The sequence below is a fragment of the Papio anubis genome, chromosome 2 (genome assembly GCF_008728515.1).
Source record: "Papio anubis isolate 15944 chromosome 2, Panubis1.0, whole genome shotgun sequence".
NCBI classification, from domain to species: Eukaryota; Metazoa; Chordata; class Mammalia; order Primates; family Cercopithecidae; genus Papio; species Papio anubis.
In genome coordinates this window covers 143,193,002-143,212,783 of record NC_044977.1, presented here as the reverse complement: position 1 = coordinate 143,212,783, position 19,782 = coordinate 143,193,002, and the positions used below count along the sequence as shown (strand labels likewise).

The following is a 19,782-nucleotide window of genomic DNA, read 5'->3' as shown; positions in this document are numbered from 1 at the left end:
TGCAGGAAGAACCAAATCATGGACTCTGTTCTGCATTCACTCACCTAGAGACATCACTTTGGAGCACTTTAGAGCAGCAACAGCTCTAAGAGACGTAACAGTATGCTTCACAGGCTAGAAAAATGAAAAGGGAAAAATAAGTTGCTAGCAAGAACAATGAGGGGTGGGGGTGAAGTTCAGGCTGCCGTTCTGAAAGCTTTCTCAGACTGGGTTAGGTTCATCTCACGCAGTGCAGACTGTGCAGGCTGGCTGTGTGAGATCAAGGTAGACAGTAGCCTCGTCTCATCACATCTCTGTGTTTTCCCATAACCTCCAACTATTCAGCCATGAATTGCTAAATGTAGAATGGAAGGGGGAATGTCTAATAAACAGAGACATACTTCAAGTCTTCAGTCTAGTTAAAACATTGGAACGAGGATCTGCACCAGCTTTCTGGGGCTTGGAGTCTCTTCTTAGTTCTAAAATGAGATGGTTGGCCTGGATCCTAAGTTTCAAAATTGGCAGCCTTTTTAACTAAATCTAATCTGCAGAAGAGTTCTGTTAGGTTCCACAGTGTTGGGTATATATATGGAGAGAGAGAGAAAACATTTTAAAATAGGATATTTCACCTGAAATTTGAAATTTTAAGTTTATATTTTAAAGTTAGCTGTTTTCCCCCACCTCATTACAATTGGCACAATTGACTATAGCCGAGAAGTGACCCCTTGGTCCCCCTCCAAGAAAGGGGGAGGGCCCTCCATTCACCACCATGTCCACTTCACCTATTTCTCCCAGCCTATATATGTATTTGAATATGTGAACCCTGGAATGTATAATGTCTAGAGACCATAACAACAATACAATGCTATGAATCTCTGACTTACAAGGAAAACAAAAGACTGTAGAGAATAGTAGTTCAACCACATTTTAGGTTAAAATAGACTTTACTTGGATAACCTGACAACCAAAACATCTTTGATAATATAGTAATTGTGTATATTTACCGGACAAAGGGCATACATATATAGTCTTGTATTTCTCTGAAGAAGAAAATCAATAAATTCGACCCATAAATTTCTTTCTATAGCAGACATTTTTGTGACTTCCTGACTCACAGGAGATAAAGCTACCCTCCAAACCTAAACCAAAAGTCCGCAAGTTGAAGAATGACTTTTTATGTAAAGAGAACACACTGGTTTCTGATAAGATATAAAGACACCATGTAATTTATTTAGGGAATGGTTCTAAGCTGATCATTGACTTATTTATACATCTATAGCTACTGGAATAGACTGATTCCAAAAATGTATTTTCTCTGAATTGGAATATTTTTCATATCAAAATATCCAAAATTATTAGCATATTATGTTATTCTCACAAAGTCCTAATGAACTTCACAAATCTGCCTGCTCTATACTGAGTACAAAAAACACTTAGCCTAATTTGTTTTTCCATTATTTTATATAGTAATGAAGTAATACCAAAAATGTTATTACCAGAAACAACATAGTGTTGTATAATTATTAGAAAGTAAACTCATGAAATCCTATTAAAAAACAACAATTACCACATGTTAAGTCAGATAATTCACAGAAGAGACTTATATGAATACTAGGGGAGCTGTAGGCAACAAAATTTTTCTCTGAATCCTGCATTTTGAAAAAAGTTTCTGTCATTTAATTAGTTGAGATTTGATTCACCAACCAAAGGTCTATAGTGTGATATGTTTTCTTCCTCCATCATAAAGTTAACTTAAAGTCATCTGTACTTTATGTATTTATTCTTTCACTTCTTCCCCAAAAGTAATTCTTTAAATTGCTTTATGGGATTAATAACAAATTATATCATTATATATTATTGTATTATTAGGGCTTCCAACCTCATTCTAATCAATTTCTTGGCCATATATAATAATGCAACAAATTGCATCTGTAAAGTAAAATTTTATGAAGCAATTTACTTAGTATATGTATGAGGACATATGAATATATATTGAAAATACTTATAATGATAGTAACAATATTTATTATGTAATATATGGCAATTCCCCCACCCAACTTTTATTTAAACCTTATGTTAACAGCATAGAGTCTGTTTTTATCCCATTTTAAAGATGAGGAGACTAAGGCTTAAAGAAGGTGAGAAAATTGGACAGTTACAAGTTAGTTTAGAGATGGAGACAGGTTCTTTTTGTTTTGTATTGTTTTTGTGACAGAATCTCATTCTGTTGCCCAGGCTGGAGTGCAGTGGCGTGATCTTGGCTCACTGCAACCTTCACCTCCTACCAGGTTCAAGCAATTCTCCTGCCTCAGCCTCCCAAGTAGCTGGGATTACAGACATCCGCCACCATGCCCAGCTAATTTTTGTATTTTTAGTAGAGACAGGGTTTCACCATGTTGGCCAGACTGGCCTCAAACTCTTGACCTCAAGTGATCCACCCGTCTTGGCCTCCCAAAGTGCTGGGATTACGGGCGTGAGCCACCACACCCGGCCAGAGACAGGTCCTTAACCCTGACCTGTGAGACTGCAAACGTTGGTTTGTTTCCTGTGAGGCCAGCCAGATAATAGACTCTGCTAACATTAATTAAATTAATGTCCTTTTTAAGATTCTAGGTGCTGAATATATATCTCTTGGTCTATAAATTAGCTTTGCACTTCAGCTATTTAGTACACTTGTTTTTTATTGTATCTAGTGTATTCTTACCGAATGGGTATAATATACTGTCTTTTGAAGAAATTATTTTGTACACATAATCTTAAAACACTCTTCCAAGGGCAAGGTAGAGGCTTCATAGTATTAATATCATTTCCATTTGTCAGATCAAAGTTCAATGAAGATTTAATGATTTGTCCAAGACCTCAATTTCTAGAGAAGCAAAGAAGAATCCCCAAATTCTAGTTCTAAGTTTATTTTTTCCCTTGCTAAATCCTAAATCCTGCAGTCAACTGATTTTTTTTTTTTTTTTTTTTTTTTTAGACGGAGTCTCGCTCTGTTGCCCAGGCTGGAGTGCAGTGGTGTGATCTCAACTCACTGCAACTTCCACCTCCTGGGTTCAAGCGATTCTCCTACATCAGCCTCCCGAGTAGCTGGGATTACAAGTGCACGCCACCATGCCTGGCTAATTTTTGTATTTTTAGTAGAGACGGGGTTTAACCATGCTGGCCAGGCTGGTCTCGAGCTCCTGACCTTGAGATCTGCCCATGTTGGCCTCTGAAAGTGTTGAGATTACAGGCATGAGCCAGAGTGCCTGGCCTGCAGTCAACTGATTTATGTTCATCAACTTCTTAAGTTACTTTGCTCTTTTACTCATTGCCTTTGGTTTTGTGTATTAAGATTTAGCATCAGCATTCATAATATTTTTTCACTCTTAATTCTGAGTGTTTCCGTCTGAATGTTTTTTTAATTTTTGTAGTTTATGGGCTTTTTCTTCATTTACCCCCAATTATCCAGGAAAGGCTGTGTGCATCTTTTGAAAACTCTGATGTTCTCAATGAAGAGACCTTTTAAATGACCTTGTTTGTCCCCCACCGAGTTGCATATCACAACTTCAAATGTCTCACTAAAATGTTACCCATTTGGCATCAGTATACAGAAAAGCCTGCACTCTGAGATAAGAAAGAACAGTAGTGTTTTCATAGCAAGAGAATAGAGTTCTTAATGGGAAATGGGGAGAGTATAATTTCCACTGATTTAGCTGGTCTTTCAAACTTTATGGTACTTTTCTCCTTGAACTAGCCTATAAGACATTTGTAGGGAAAATACCACAGGCATCAAATTTTGGGCATAGATGTCTATTAATGTTGCTCCTTACAAAGCTGTTTCGCTGAATTGTTTCTCCTTGCTTACAAAAACTACTCCATGCCTTTATTAGTCAGAAAAGCAGTTTTGTAGAGAAGGCAAGTAACAGAGAATCAAGCTAAGTAAGTGAAACTCTCTGATTGTCAAACTTCCAGAAAGTAACGTTTGTAACTAGGTATGGTATGTTTGTCCTCTGTCTTTCTCGCTGCTCTCTACTTGGTTTCTAATGAAAGCCTTGATTACATGTTATATTTAATGTACTGTTCCACAAAGAAGAACAGGCCTAATGTGAATGTACAGCTGAATTTACACTTAAATATTGCAGTCAGTTCAGACCGGAAGGATACAGATCAATGCCCTTTGACCCTCCGCCAGATTCCCTGAAGTGTCTATGGCAGTGATACCACAAGAGGGCAGGGTTTGACTTCTGGACTAGGTGGCTTCCTCCCTTCAGTGTGGACCTTGGGGCCACCACAATATCCATCAATCTCCTGAAACTCTAATGATGAATCTGAGCTCAAATTCCCTCGTTGGCTCTATCTGTGCAGAATCCTGAAGTTATGAAAAATGCTTACAGAGGGTAATTTCTAGAATGATCTAACACAGAAGATATTTAGTAAACTCCCTGTTTGAGAGCTCTCACTAAGCACCCAACACAGCTTTAGACTTTGGTTACCCAATAGGATGTTATCTTTTGTGAGGGATCTGTAGTTTTCCTGGGAAGATACAATGCATGAAATAAAAGCCTTCAATAAAATTCTGTATACAGTTAATGTATTCCATAAAAGGTGAGAGATACAAATTATCAAAGGTTAAAACAAAAAGTAGGGACCAGAGCAGGGTTTTTCAGTAGCAACACTATTGACATTTTGGATTAGATAATTCTTTGGTGTGGGAGCCTGTCTCATGCATTGTAAAATGGTTAGCAGTATCACTTGTCTGCCTGCTAGATGCTAGTAATACCCCCACACCTCCCTCTCCCACACTGGGAAAATCAAAAATGTCTCCAGTCATTGCCAAATATCCCTGGAGTACAAAATCACTCTGATTGAGATGCACTAGACTGGAGTGTGAAGAGATGACCATACCAAAAAATAAAAATAATAATAATACAGCCTTAAACCATTACTTACAGAATGTCAAAAATGTAAGGACCTGCTCTCTATTCCTGTTTCTTCACCTGAGAAATGGGAATAATGATGCCTTCCCTCGTAAATCTCTCGTAGAAATGAAAGCAATTAATGCAACAATTGGCATATAGTAAGCATCCAATTAATAATAAGTGATCAGTGTTACTATTGCTAATATTAAGCCACTATTATAAGTCCTTTCTATTAATCAGCAGAAACAAAAAGAAGTATAAAATAATGGTACATTAAAAAACTTAAACACTTGTATGTCATTTTGTGCTAAAGTTATGAAGCTGAAAAGATTGAATTGACATTTTCCCCATTGATAGAAATCATCTCAAAAATGTTCCATCTTCCTTGTGAAAGGCAAAGGCCAGCAGCTTCCACATCCCCAGCATCTGATGAGTAGTTAATGATCCAGAAATAAACTGTTAGATGCTTCAGGGAATTTCTACGTATAGAGAAGTTCCATGTAAATATTTCTCCAAGAGGTGGATTGAGAATGATAATTCACCTTTACCCTCTTAATTTGATTTATAAGCTTCACCTATCTGGCAGGAGATAAGAACCAAAATTAACCGAGGAGAAAAAAATAAACAAATGATTTCAAGTGACCATGATCTTCAGCTGGAACTAGTAACCGCAAAAATTTTGGAACTGCAGAGGAACTGGGCTGAAGAAGTTCAGCCAAAATTATTTGTTTATAAAAACTAGAGAGTGTTAGATATTTCTATCACACTGGCTTATCTGAAATTTCTGCTGGCTCAAATGAAATTGTATTCTTCTATTTCCTGCTGTGGGGTTCCTTCCCTAACCACAATTACTTTTGGATGGCAGACTTGTAACTTTGAGAACAAGGAGAGTCTCAGCTTAGCTAGCTGGAAGAACCAGAGGAGAGTTTTAGTATCTCCTGAAGAAAGAAAAGCATTAACAGGGTTGTAGCAGCATTCGGGACGAGTGGAGTCAACATGTTTGACAGTTTCTGACTCGAACAGTTTTGTTGCTGGTAATAAAAGCAGAAGTCACATGCTGAATGTGAAGGTAAGAAAAGGAGAATTTGCAATGGCAAAGTTAAAAACAAGAGGAGATGATGGTCTTGGTATGGCACAGGATGTTAAAAAAATTCTCCTGTCCTTAAGGAGTTACTGCTATATGAGTAATGTGCCACTTCCCTACATAGCCTTCTATGCAGAAATGCTATATTTCCACTTCACAACCCAGGAGGTGCATTTTATTTTACATTTAGAGGAGGAACAAACAATCAGAAGGCAAAAACTGGTGCATTATTTTATGTAATTCTCTTGGAAAGAGTTCATTTTTAGCTTCTGCTCAGACAGCACACAACTACTGGGAATATATTTTAATTTCAAATCTGATGTGTGACATCTGGTAACTCATTTATTGCTAATGAAGTTTTCACAGGAAGCAGCAGTCACCAGTAGCTCATCTTATTTTTCAGTTGGCAAAGTGTTGTTTACCTTTTATTGGCCTGGCATCCGTGTCTCTTATCACAGGCTATTTAGTTAGAAAACGCAAGTAGCCTAACATAGAAAAGAAATGGAGTGGTAGATAATAGTAGATAGAACGGTCTAAGTATTTTTTATTACAGTGATGTAATATCACTGTAATTTATGTTTAAAAATTATGTCATACTCAAAAGGAATTCTCAGAGCTGGCAAAACAGTCTGGTCCAAGCAGCCTCTCAGCAGTGCCTTTCAGCCTCCCCTCTCTGAGGCTTTCCACCCCTTGCTCCTACTTTAGTTTCTTCCACTTCTAGCACCACGTGCAGTTTCCCAATTTCTCTTATCCAAATTTACTCACAGGGAAAAAAAAATTAAATTAGTCATTTACACCACAGTGTGAACCTAGTAACACCAACAAAAGTCCCAAAGTTCTAGAGTCTCAGAGCACCTCCAGACCCATGATCTCATTCGGTGTTTCCAGCAGCGTTTTGCGCCAAACTGGACACATGCTTGCTACTTCATCATGCTCATCCTGAACATTATTATTGTCATCATCATTTTCCAGATGAAGAAAGTGAATCACAAGTCAAGTGACAGGCCAAAGGCTCCACAGGTCATAGGAGGTAAATCATGTGCTTGATTGAGAACTTTTGGCTCCCATCACTATGCTCTTCCCACTGTCTTAACTCTGGTTCTCACCTGAGCCATTGTGTTTCATCTCAGGTAGATCTTAGTTCTGCCTGAGAAGGTATGAAGGTGGGTATTCCACCCTACCTGAATTATAGGAATTTCAGATATCTGTGAGCAGGTGCAAAGGGGATTTTACTAGATGACATCCTGCTGGACACACTTTATGCCAGTCCTGAATGTGTAATAGAAATATGCAGTTTAATGAGTAAGTTTCTCATATTCAGTTTTTGATGCTTCATAAACGTTAAATGAAAACATTTTAGCTGAGAGTTCTTTTGTTGTTTGTTGGATTTGGTTTTGCCTGTTAATCAGGATTATCAGCATTTAAGCCAGCGTTGCAAATGAAGTTGCCTACAGGGCAGTGCTTTTCAAATATTAGTGTGTATCAGAATTACCTGGAGGGCTCATTAAACACAGCTTGCTGAACCCCACCCACAGAGTTTCTCATTCAGTAGGTCTGTGGTGGGGCCAGAGATTTGCATCTCTAACAAATTCCTGGGTGATGCTGATGTTGTTGTTTCAGGGACCACACTTTCAGAACCATTGCTAGGGGGCCAACCAGGGGACTTCTGTGAGTAAAAGCACCTACACCGTGCTTCCAATACAGCAGCCAGCCCCAGAGTGATGAGCACTTGAAACGTGGCTAGTGTAACTGAGGTGTCCTGGAAGCATACATTATACCCTGGGCTTTGAAGACATAGTACAAAAACTGTGAAATATCTTAATAATTTTATATGGATTACATGTTGAAATGACAATAGTTTGGATATATTGGATTACATATTTTATCAAAATTAATTTTACCTGTTTCTTTTTACATTTTAAATGTTTTTAATAGAAAAATTACAATTATATATGTGTCTCACTTTCTGTGTCTTTTGGACAGCACTGAAGTACAGAACCATAAAATAGGGGAGTATTAGTGAACTACAGAAAATTCAAGTCCCAAAAGCTGTAATACTCTGAGGACTAAAGAAAATATATACGTTGATCAGATTTGCCCTAAGGGGTCAGTTTGTACCCAAACATTTGCTGCCACAAGTATTAAATGTAGAAGCAATCCAATATCTACTATTTTACTTTTCTTTCAGGGTTAATCAAGTGCCTTGTTATAATTCTTCAAATAAAAGCATTATTATAATAATGAAAAATATTTCTGCTGAACTTCCGAATAAAAAAATTTAGTAATATTTTGAAAGTCTGAGCTTTATTTAATTTGTTTTACTTACCCTTGTATTATAGAACAATTACATTTTAAAAATGCTTTTATGTCTTCCAAAGAACTTACTTTTTTTTTTTAGCAGTCCATGAAATAGAGGTGAGAACAGGTGTTGGTATTCCCATTCTAAATATCTTGCACTATTTAAAGGAAAACAAAGTGAAATATTAGATTGTGTTACCAGTTATGGCAGAGCAGACTCTTTGCCAGGACAGCAGTCCAGTGCTTTCTTTTCCAGGCTGTTCTGCTATTCCTCAATTTTTACAGCATTTTTATGTTAAAAAATAAATAAATAAATAAAAAGTAAAGAACTATAATGCATACAAAACTGTGTTTGAAGAAAAGGAAACTATGTGATAAAATCAAATAAACATGACCCTTACAGCTTTAGTTTTCTTAGAACAGAGGCCCTTTAACTCTCCAGAATGTTGAAACCTTCTCTTGAAGTTCTCTTATAATACTCTGCCCTCACCTCTGTGTTTTTATCTAGGCAATTAGACCACATTAACTAATTGCTAAACTTTAAAAAGTTGTATTTTCTTACAAAGAATTTGAGAATAGGTTGATTTTCTATGGTATTTTAACAGTGTCACATTGTGCTCCCCTCTTCACAGGACCATGTAATCTTAACTCTCTAACTTCATGGCAAGCTTTTAGTTTTGATTTTCAGCCACGTTCCAAACTGTATTGTTTGACCTGGTAGTGTCAATAAATAACACAAGGGATGTCTGAAAGGCTTACAGCTTTTGGCCATAAATGGAATGAAACAAACTAGTCCAGATAGGGCCCAAACTCTTAACATTGACCTCATTAGTCTAGGACCACAACCAGCTATCCAAATGTGCCTGGAAAATATTTCTTTGAGTAATAGTTAATTTTTTAAAAGAAAGAAAAAAAAAACCTGTGACTATGATCATCTTATGTTGAGTTTCTTTATTCATCTTGAGTAAACAGTAAATTTTTTTCACCTTGTTGTTTTAATACAAAAAGTTCTGGTGTTTAATATAGAATATTATTAAATCAGAGTGGGATTAAAAATATCTATATAGATAGCTGATTTAACAATATATGACAGCATTAATCAACTGCCTTGTTATAATTCTTGAAATTGTTGTTATTCTACTTGTCAAGCAATTTTGCCCTTCTCTTCAAAAGATGCATACCTGTTCAAAGGAAGGATTATAAAAGTTCATGCTTCAGAAATTTTTTTTAAGAGTATAACCAACTCCCTGAGGATACAGGGGTCTAGCGAAGCTAAATGACAGCTTCAGGGTCACCCAGCTAGTGAGTGGGAAAGCTAAAATTAGAACCTCAGTCTGCTCCCACATTTTCCACCAATTTGCAGACTATCATTAAAGAATATTTCTTCTGCAATCAGAACATTGAGCAATTTGGAGAAACGTACAGTATATCGATATTCTAGCTTCATTTAAAATTTATGTTATGTGGCTTGTATCATGTTAAAAGCTTTAATCTAAAATGAATTGTCATGTGGCCAATAACCCTAACATAAAACTCATAATACATATAAATTCTCTAATATTATCATAATTTCTTAAGGGTGCAAATTAATTAGTACCTCTTTTCCTGCCCAATAACTTTCCTCACACCCCTTAAAATGGAATTTGAAATGAGAAAAACAGTTGCTGCTGCTGAATTGAAGTTTCAGAGAAATAAAAGTGAGGTGGCTTCATATACAAAATCTGTGGTTTTGTTCAGAAGTTGGATGAAGCAACTGTTATTGACTAAGCCCACATTGGTGCTGCCCTTTTCTCTGTTGAAAAGAAAAGCTTGTGAGTAGTCTCCAAGAGCCATATTATTAAAAATGATGTTTCCTCCCCATGATGGCTGAGATACTAATCCATTGAAATGTGGCGATAATTCTTGTGAGAAAATTCTGAGTCTATAAGTTTGAAGAATTTAGAAGTGTAAGAGGACAGGGGTTCATTTACTTACAGGCCTTCTTCCAAGTTAGGTTTTATTTTCCTTTTCTCCTAGTCTCTGGAGTCTCCTCTCTCCAGACACCCTGGAAAGCCATTCATGGCCTTTCATATTTAACATGAGAGTATTTTCTACTAACACCAACATGTCAAAGAAAGATGTTTAAAGCATGTGAATTAGACTTGATCGTGTATCTTTCATTGGTACCTGTTTCTCTTTACTTTTTGGAATAAAATAAAAACAACAAAAACAGCTAAGAATTTGGGATAGTGATGTGGGTGGGAGGGATTGGGACATTCATCACAACTGAGTTGTTTAATTTATAGTAAGTAGGAACTTTTAGAATTTAGAGAAGTTTAATTGTAGTTTAGAGTTTCATTATCAGACGGTAGTCTTGAATAATTCCCAAGAAGCTAAAATGTGGGATTAACATTTTACTCTCATTTTAATTCATATCCTGAATATAAATTTTATTATAAATTATAAAGTTTCTGAATTTCCTTTCATAAAACTGGGTTCTTTGGGTTCTTAGTTATTTTGGATGAAACAAAGGGGAGGGCTGGTTGGAAATGATGGAACATTTAACCACTGTCTCTACAGTTAGTCACAATTGGTACATGCAGAATTAATAAAGCAGCTTGCCTTGTTTTTATTTCTTGTGAGGTCAGACAACAGTGGATGATAATGACTTGGGAAGAGGACCAGAAGTCACTATTTACTGTGTACACATATCAGAGAGTCATTTATTAAGTTTGAGGAGATTGGATCTTAAATACTTAATTAGAATGATATTAGTAATTTTAATAAAATATTTTGCATTGAGAACTATTCACTCAGAAATTGCAGGGGTGGACAAAATCATCTCCAAATAAATCATTTAACATGAAGTTAGGCTAGGATTACCAACCAAGAGCATGGCATTCTCCTATGCATCTGACTTAAAAGCAATACTTGTCTCTTGCCCCATGGTGCCAGGTGGTCTGCCATGCTTCCCTCTTCGTGGCTGCCAGGATTCCCGCATGGAGGTAAATATAACCTGTAAAGGCTCAAATACTTCATCAAAAGCCATGACTATAATCCAAAGCTATTAGGTTTAAGCAACTTATTTGGAAATTATCACCTTCAAATAACATGTAGGGCAACCTCAGTAGAGATGAAATGGATGAAGCAGGCATGGAAACTGCCCTTCCTGCCTTAAATACAAAATACCAGATCACAGCTCTGAATAAAAGTTAAGACCACATTGGGCCAGATCAGGACTAACACTAGATACACAGCTGACATAAAGTTCCAGTGACTTTGGCAGTGTGAAAGTCAGGACCACCAGGCACATGTACTGAAAGCAATTTAAGCTGTGTTTCCCGATTAAAGCCAGGAACTGAAAAATCACTGCCTATTCATGATGAAAGACTAGAAAACTTCTGAAGACCAGACAGAATTTGAGAGTGGTATAGATACTAAGCTACTAAATACTACAAATGTATAGTATCTGCAAATATATATATATATAAGGTTGAAAACTAAGCTCAGAAATGAGCATTATAAACTCTTCCAGATCAAGGGAGTGCTGTACCCCCAAGCTGAAGTTTCATAGGCCACCATCATCCCAACACTCAGTCTTCCCAAGCAAGTTAATTCCCACCAAAAATGAACACAGTCAAAGATTACAAAACCTAAGCGGAAGTCCATTATCAAGAAACAGTGTCCATAGGTGCAATAAATAGAATTTATACCGGAGGAACTATAAATAGTAAAGCAATTGGGTAGGGGCTCTTAACAGACAGATATTGAAAATGTTAAGGAAAATAAAAGAAGAAGTAGACTTCATAAAATAGGAACAGAGGGCTAAGAAATAAGAACAAGCAGATCTGAAAAAGAAACGAGTAAAAACCCTAAAAATATTAGTGCCAATTTCTATGAGTCAATGAATTCACAAGTGAATACCTAACAGTTATTTCCTGTGGCTGGGGGCAGGGGAAGCGATATAAGAGCAGAAACAGTTGTTTTCTACGTCTGAATTACAAAATAGGAACAATAAAGACAATGGTTTATTGAACAGGATGGTTTACTGAGCTGTCCAGCACTGTAAGCAAATGGCTTACAAACATTGGCCTACTCTTTTTGATGCTTGAGAGAGATACTTTGATAGAAGATTATTCCAAAATATAATTACTTGGTCTTTTAGTTCTCTCTTTATTATCATAGGACACTATGAGGAATTTTTTTTTCTTTAGATTGCAAACTAGTTTTAAAAAGAGCTTGTAATGAACAATTTAATTAGATTGGTTTTGGCTTGCCTAAAAGCTTAAGAAGGTATTAATATTCTAATCAAAAGTCTTGGGAAAGCATTCTTACAATAAAAAAAGGAAAGAAAATCTTCGTTCTTATGCTTTAAGAACCAGGAAAGCTGTCGAAGGATGTAAGGTAACTCTTACAAAAGCAATTGTTAAATAAATGTGGTTTGGCCACAATGAGCCAACACCTATGTTTGCCACAGACTTAGGTTCCCACCTGACTCACGGCAAATTTATTCAGCTGCTTAAGATTATATTTTACTCATACTTCAAAAGAACAGCAGCCTGGAATTTTTAGACTTTTAATGGCAACGGAAGGAACTTACCTATGATAAACATTTTTCTTTACTCTCATGCTTTCTTGACCCATGGCTGTTCTGAGTCAATGTTTGCCTTGCATTCAAAAAATAATAGTAAAGATTCGAGTAAAACATATTCATTAAGCACTATTTGAAAGATATACCAAGTGCTTTCACATTATGTCACTTTATTCCTACAAAGATCATGTGCAATAAATATCACTGTTCTTGTTTCCTACAGATGAAAAAAAAAAAAACTGAGGGTCATTTTCAGAGAAATTGGATGACTTACCCAGAGCCACACAGATGTGTACATGGCAAAGGAAGATTCCATTTCAAGTCTTCCAACCCCAAATTCATCTTCCTTTCCCTAAGGGGAAATGGTGCTATGGAATCCATGCAAGCCACAGAGCTTGGATAAAAGGCATAGTAAGACCAAACATAGGAAAAATAGGAAGAGGTGGATCCTCCTTTGTTTTTAATCAGTGTTCTACCTGCCTATAACTCTTCTGGGAAAAGAAGCAGGATGTGACTGAAACATAGCTGCTTTCTAGATCTCACAAATTTGGTTTTTCTAGTCAATCACATCTCTCTCTCCTTCGACTTCCCACCAAACCAGCATCTGTTCAGCTTCAAAGAAAAAAGAGCCCCACTGTTTCCCAGTTATTTATCATCAGTCTAAAGTAACTGCCAATCACAAAAGTCCCATCTTTATTTCTTTCCTTAGAAACAAATTTCTCGAGGGAAGCTTATCAGTAGCAGAAATGCAGACTGGGAAATGACCTGTGTCACCCTCCCATCTAGAAATACCCAGTGCACATCCAGATCCCACACCCCCAAGAGGGTTGTGCAATATCTATTAATTTATGAGAGCTGTTTCCCATAGATGATGCTGCAGGCATTAGTAAGGAGGGGAAAGTTCCAGCAATGACACCATCTCTACTCCACCTTGGCTGGTTTCCAGGTGCCATCTCCTGATCCCTCTCCCCACTCCCACTGCCCTCTCACCATCCTTCCCCCAAACCCCACACTCCCCACCAATCTGTGTCAGTGATAAACACAGAGTATTCCACATGCCTCTGATATAACATTCAACACACTAAAGATAATACTGCCTTTAAGGCTCCTGTCCCCCCGGCTAGACTCCTAGAGGAGAACTGTGACTTTATTCCCCTTGCATCCTGGACACCCACACATAGTAGGTGTTCAGTGAATATATGATGAGTTGATGAATACCCACTGAATGTGCTGTTTGCCTTGCTTCTTCCTTGTGCTTCCTTCCACTGTTTCTATCGCCTGAAATTCTTCTCCCTTTTTCCTCTAGCCTCGAGTATGAAAAAAATGTGTTTCCTTATTGGGTAGGGAGTCCTGGTAATTATACAAACATTTATGTAAAATGTTCTTCTAATTGGTATATTCCATGCTATGTCCAGATTCTTTCAAGTGAATTCTCATTAAGGTAATAATAACTCACCGAAGTTTCCAGGGATGATCCCCTAGCTGTTCAAAGCAACCTTTTATATATTAAATACCAGTCAATATGAATCGATGGTAACTGAAAAAAAGGTTGATAGCTTGTGAAGGAGTTGGAGTACAGAACTATGCTTATAAATTGATCCTCACAAAGGCAGACTTTTTCCCACAGAAATTGTATTATGAATACTAGTTATAGTTTGAGACTAGTTAATAAAATTCTACTCACTCCAAACATCGGATTAATGGAACCCACATGAGTTGTGTGCTGTCAAAGTAGAGTCAAGAGGAGACAGAAGAAAGAGAAGAAAATTTCCTCCCTGTTCTCACAGCACAGGGCACCCAAGGGCTTCTACAGCATAAAATGTACTCCCTTCTATTTTTTACTGCCCTTATTCCCAAGCTGAACCAAATATTTACCTCTGCCCTCATTTTCAGTTATGGAGTTCACCCAGGCCCTTTTCAACCTTCGAGGTTCCTTAACCTTTACATTACTAATTCTTTTTCTAAGCAAAATCCAGCTGATCTCTACTAGATGGTTAAAAGGATAGCAAATAGGTAAATTAATCCACATTAAGGCACAAATGACTGCTAGCCATAACCCTTTAATGACTAATTAATTTTTAATAAAGAATATGTGTTTATATAAATGAATGTATACTTCTAAGTTGGCATAAGTTCCGAAACAATAATAAGATGAACTAGAAAATCTACAAGCTATAGGGAAATCCTCTGGGTGAGGAAGAACTAGTCATACCTCCCTAAAAGCCTAGCCCTAGTTTCTGTTACATTATTTCTTCTTTCATCTTCTGTTTTCTAAACCACAAGTTTCTAAAAGCACCAAGGAATTTTCTACCTGTTTATTTTGTTTTGTTTTTGTTTCTGTTTTTTTCCCAAGGTAAGGCCCAGGTTGACACTGAGTATTCTCTGTGAAACTCTTCAAGGAGCAACACGTGATTTCACAGAAATTAGTCTCGATACGCTGCATTCCTAGCTGTAAGTTCTATGCTGCTCACCCATTCATTTGTCCATTCAGTCACTCATTCATGAGACATTTATCATCTGCCTCCTGGAATGTGTCAGGGCCTACACCAGTAAACAAGGAAACAAGTAAACACTAGTAAATTTTAAACAGGCTCTCCGCACAAGCAACTGACAGACCAGTGGAGAAGACAGATATGTCAACAGATGATTACAATAAAGTGTCAAGGACGGGTGCGGTGGATCATGCCTGTAATTCTAGCATTTTGGGAGGCCGAGGCGGGTGGATCACCTGAGGTCAGGAGTTCAAGAGCAGTCTGGCCAACATGGCAAAACCCCATCTCTACTAAAAATACAAAAATTAACTGGGCATAGTGGGATGCACTGGTAGTCCCAGCTACTAGGGAAGCTGAGGCATAAGAATCACTTGAACCTGGGAGGCAGAGGTCACAGTGAGCCAAGATCACACCTCTGCACTCCAGCCTGGGCAATAGAGTGAGACTCTGTCTCAAAAAAAAAAAAAAAAAAAAAAAAAAAGTGTCAAGCCTACATCCAAAGTGTCAAAGGGCTCAGAAAAGTTGGGAAGGCTTTACCAAAGATGTGACATTTAGGGTAGATAGCACCTGTTTGTGGGTACCAATGTCCCCATGAGTCAAAGAAGAAAAAGATGTACATTATATAAGCTGGATACCAAAAAGGAACAATAATGAGGACATGCAACCAAAAACTTACATAGGGAGAACAACTTCACTTACTCAGCGAAGGCGAAGAGGCCACTTAAGAACTCCCACACATATGTTCTGTCTTAAAAGCTGACTACTGGAGTTGTATCCCCTGCACAGCATCCCTTTGCACCAAAGTGAACACTACTTTAAAAACATGTGTTCAGCTCTCCTGAATGCCAAGCAAACCATGCTTGGCATGGCAGTGGTGTCCTATTTCTGCTGCTCTTTTTCCCCAGGGCATGCTGTTACAAGAGAATGCTCAGCCATGTTCATCTGGGGACCTGCTCCTGGTAGAGCAATAGGATCTGTGTGCCCAGCACCACTGCTCACCTAGCTGTCCTGGCCTGTGCCCAATGCTAACCTTCACCTCAGAGTGTGGCTGTACTACATTTAGTGACGTCACTCTCACTGAACTTTCAGCCTCCTTCCTGGGACTTCCTGAGGGACTCTTATCCAGGGCAGAATGTGTTGATTTTCTAAATCACATAAATGAATAGCTTGACTGTTGATGATGTAGAAAATCAGAGCAAATATTTGCATGGCGTCGTGCAGTTCATTCCTGAGCATCTGATTCTTCCCAGAATTCCAGAAAACCTGCTGCTTTCTCAAGCCCTCAGTAAAGACATGCTTTCTTGATAATCCTGGCCAAACCTATTCATTTGACATCTTTGTTACACAAATGGTTAACCACAGGGTTAACTTCAGAAATGGCTGGCAGATATGAAGGTTAGAAGATTCATGCACTTTTGCTAGACTGAGTTGGAAGTTAAAGAATACATAGTTACTGACTGCAGAGGCCTGGAAAACAATGGAAAAAATCCTGTTCCTCAAAGTTGAGCCCTACCTCCTACCCCTCTTAAATCAATTGCCACAGTGACCAATTTGTCAGTCACCTAAAGGCAACTATTCTGACCACTTAAGGGAGAATACTTATAATCTTTATACCTAAGTAAAGATTGTGAGAGGAAAGAAATGATTTAAAGAATACGATATGAATGTGTCACACTTCTGAGGTTAATGATAAAAGAATGGGTCCTGCTTACCTCAGGAAAAACTTTCAAGTCTTTCTGAAAAACTAATTTAATTCAGTAGTATTTTCTAAGATGTAGGTTATGTTTTTAATCAATTTGGAAACTAAGATTTACTTATAAAAAAAGGAAAAGGATAGGTTTATTCACATAGAACTCCAATTTCACTTCTCTGGATGGTATTTACCATTTTCTACAAAAGCAATTATGTTCTAAAATTTAAATGTGCATTCTTAGGCTTTATCAGTTCACAGAGTTTCCTTAGGAAATATGATCTAGTATTTTTTCCTAAGACAAAAGTTGAGTTACTACGTTTATGACTGAGACATGAATGTTCATTTGTTTGTTTACAACAAGAATTATTTTTAACTTTTTATTTTTATTTTCCCCAGGTGCATTTGATATAGTGTTTGTGACAAATTCGACCCAGGAGATCAAAATGATTCTCAACTCTTCTACCGAAGACGGTATTAAAAGAATCCAAGACGATTGTCCCAAAGCTGGAAGGCATAATTACATATTTGTCATGATTCCTACTTTATACAGTATCATCTTTGTGGTGGGAATATTTGGAAACAGCTTGGTGGTGATAGTCATTTACTTTTACATGAAGCTGAAGACTGTGGCCAGTGTTTTTCTTTTGAATTTAGCACTGGCTGACTTATGCTTTTTACTGACTTTGCCACTATGGGCTGTCTACACAGCTATGGAATACCGCTGGCCCTTTGGCAATTACCTATGTAAGATTGCTTCAGCCAGCGTCAGTTTCAACCTGTATGCTAGTGTGTTCCTACTCACGTGTCTCAGCATTGATCGATACCTGGCTATTGTTCACCCAATGAAGTCCCGCCTTCGACGCACAATGCTTGTAGCCAAAGTCACCTGCATCGTCATTTGGCTGCTGGCAGGCTTGGCCAGTTTGCCAGCTATAATCCATCGAAATGTATTTTTCATTGAGAACACCAATATTACAGTTTGTGCTTTCCATTATGAGTCCCAAAATTCAACCCTTCCGATAGGACTGGGCCTGACCAAAAATATACTGGGTTTCCTGTTTCCTTTTCTGATCATTCTTACAAGTTATACTCTTATTTGGAAGGCCCTAAAGAAGGCTTATGAAATTCAGAAGAACAAACCAAGAAATGATGATATTTTTAAGATAATTATGGCAATTGTGCTTTTCTTTTTCTTTTCCTGGATTCCCCACCAAATATTCACCTTTCTGGATGTATTGATTCAACTAGGCATCATATGTGACTGTAGAATTTCAGATATTGTGGACACAGCCATGCCCATCACCATTTGTATAGCTTATTTTAACAATTGCCTGAATCCTCTTTTTTATGGCTTTCTGGGGAAAAAATTTAAAAAATATTTTCTCCAGCTTCTAAAATACATTCCCCCAAAAGCCAAATCCCACTCAAACCTTTCAACAAAAATGAGCACGCTTTCCTACCGCCCCTCAGATAATGCAAGCTCATCCACCAAGAAGCCTGCACCATGTTTTGAGGTTGAGTGACATGTTCGAAACCTGTCCATAAAGTAATTTTGTGATAGAAGGAGCAAGAGAACATTCCTCAGCAGCACTTCACTACCAAATGAGCATTAGCTGCTTTTCAGAACTGAAGGAGAAAATGGATTATGTGGACTGAACTGACTTTTCTAAAGCTCTGAACAAAAGCTTTTCTTTCCCTTTGCAACAAGACACAGCAAAGCCACATTTTGCATTAGACAGATGACGGCTGCTCGAAGAACAATGTCAGAAACTCATTGAATGTGTTGATTTGAGAAATTTTACTGACAGAAATGCAATCTCCCTAGTCTGCTTTTGTCCTGTTATTTTTTTATTTCCACATAAAGGTATTTAGAACATATTATATTGTTAGAGGAGCAACAGGAAATGAGAGTTCAAGATTGTTCTGTCCAATTTCCAAAGGGCAGTAAAGCTTTTGTGCCTGTTTTTAGCTATTAGCAACTGTGCCACACTTGCACCTATTACTGCACATTTTGTACAAAGATTTGCTAAGCAGTAGTTGTCAAGTTTCAGATCTTTTTGTGAAATTCAACCTGTGTCTTATAGGTTTACACTGCCAAAACAATGCCCGTCAGATGGCTTATTTGTATAATGGTGTTACTAAAGTCACATATAAAAGTTAAACTACTTGTAAAGGTGCTGCGCGGGTCCCAAGTAGTAGTGTCTTCCTAGTATATTAGTTTGATTTAATATCTGAGAAGTGTATATAGTTTGTGGTAAAAAGATTATATATCATAAAGTATGCCTTCTTGTTTTAAAAAAGTATATATTCTACACATATATGTATATGTATATCTATATCTGAACTGCTGTTAATTGATTAAAATTTGGCAAAGTTATATTTACTTTAAAATAAAATAATTTTATTGCAATGTATTTATCTTCATTACTTAAAATAGATACTAATTTATTTTAACATAAGACTACCTTGAATGATATGAATATATTTTTGTTTAAATTTTGATACAACTGATAGTTTAATACTATTGGTTATAGATTTTTTATCCTGCCATTGAAAAGATAAAAACATTTTGTTCTACTGCATGACATGGAATAAACACATCGTTTTGAATTTTTCAGCTTTTCACATAACAAAGAAAAAAATTTAACTCTTGCTATAATGCTACAACAATACATTATTTTACTAGTAATTTAATAACAGAATTTTTCTAGTTGTATACATTATCATTGCAGGAAATTTAGAAGATATAGAATAACATAAAAATA

The 19,782-nt window shown here is 37.1% G+C and overlaps 1 protein-coding gene across 4 annotated transcripts in view; it reads left to right on the top strand.

Moving 5' to 3' along the window:
• The window catches only part of AGTR1 (angiotensin II receptor type 1), a 44,777-nt gene extending 25,346 nt beyond the window's left edge, over positions 1-19,431 (top strand). For 3 of the 4 annotated variants that reach the window (XM_009201538.3, XM_009201540.3, XM_009201539.4), the window contains exons 3-4: positions 15,186-15,283; positions 17,414-19,431. In XM_009201538.3, coding sequence (XP_009199802.1) covers positions 17,461-18,540 — 1,080 coding nt within the window. In that variant the 5' untranslated portion in view covers positions 15,186-15,283; positions 17,414-17,460 and the 3' untranslated portion in view covers positions 18,541-19,431. The remainder of the gene's footprint in view (positions 1-15,185; positions 15,284-17,413) is intronic. The other variant, XM_017955801.3, reaches the window with a different exon arrangement.
• The last annotated feature ends 351 nt before the right edge of the window (positions 19,432-19,782 follow it).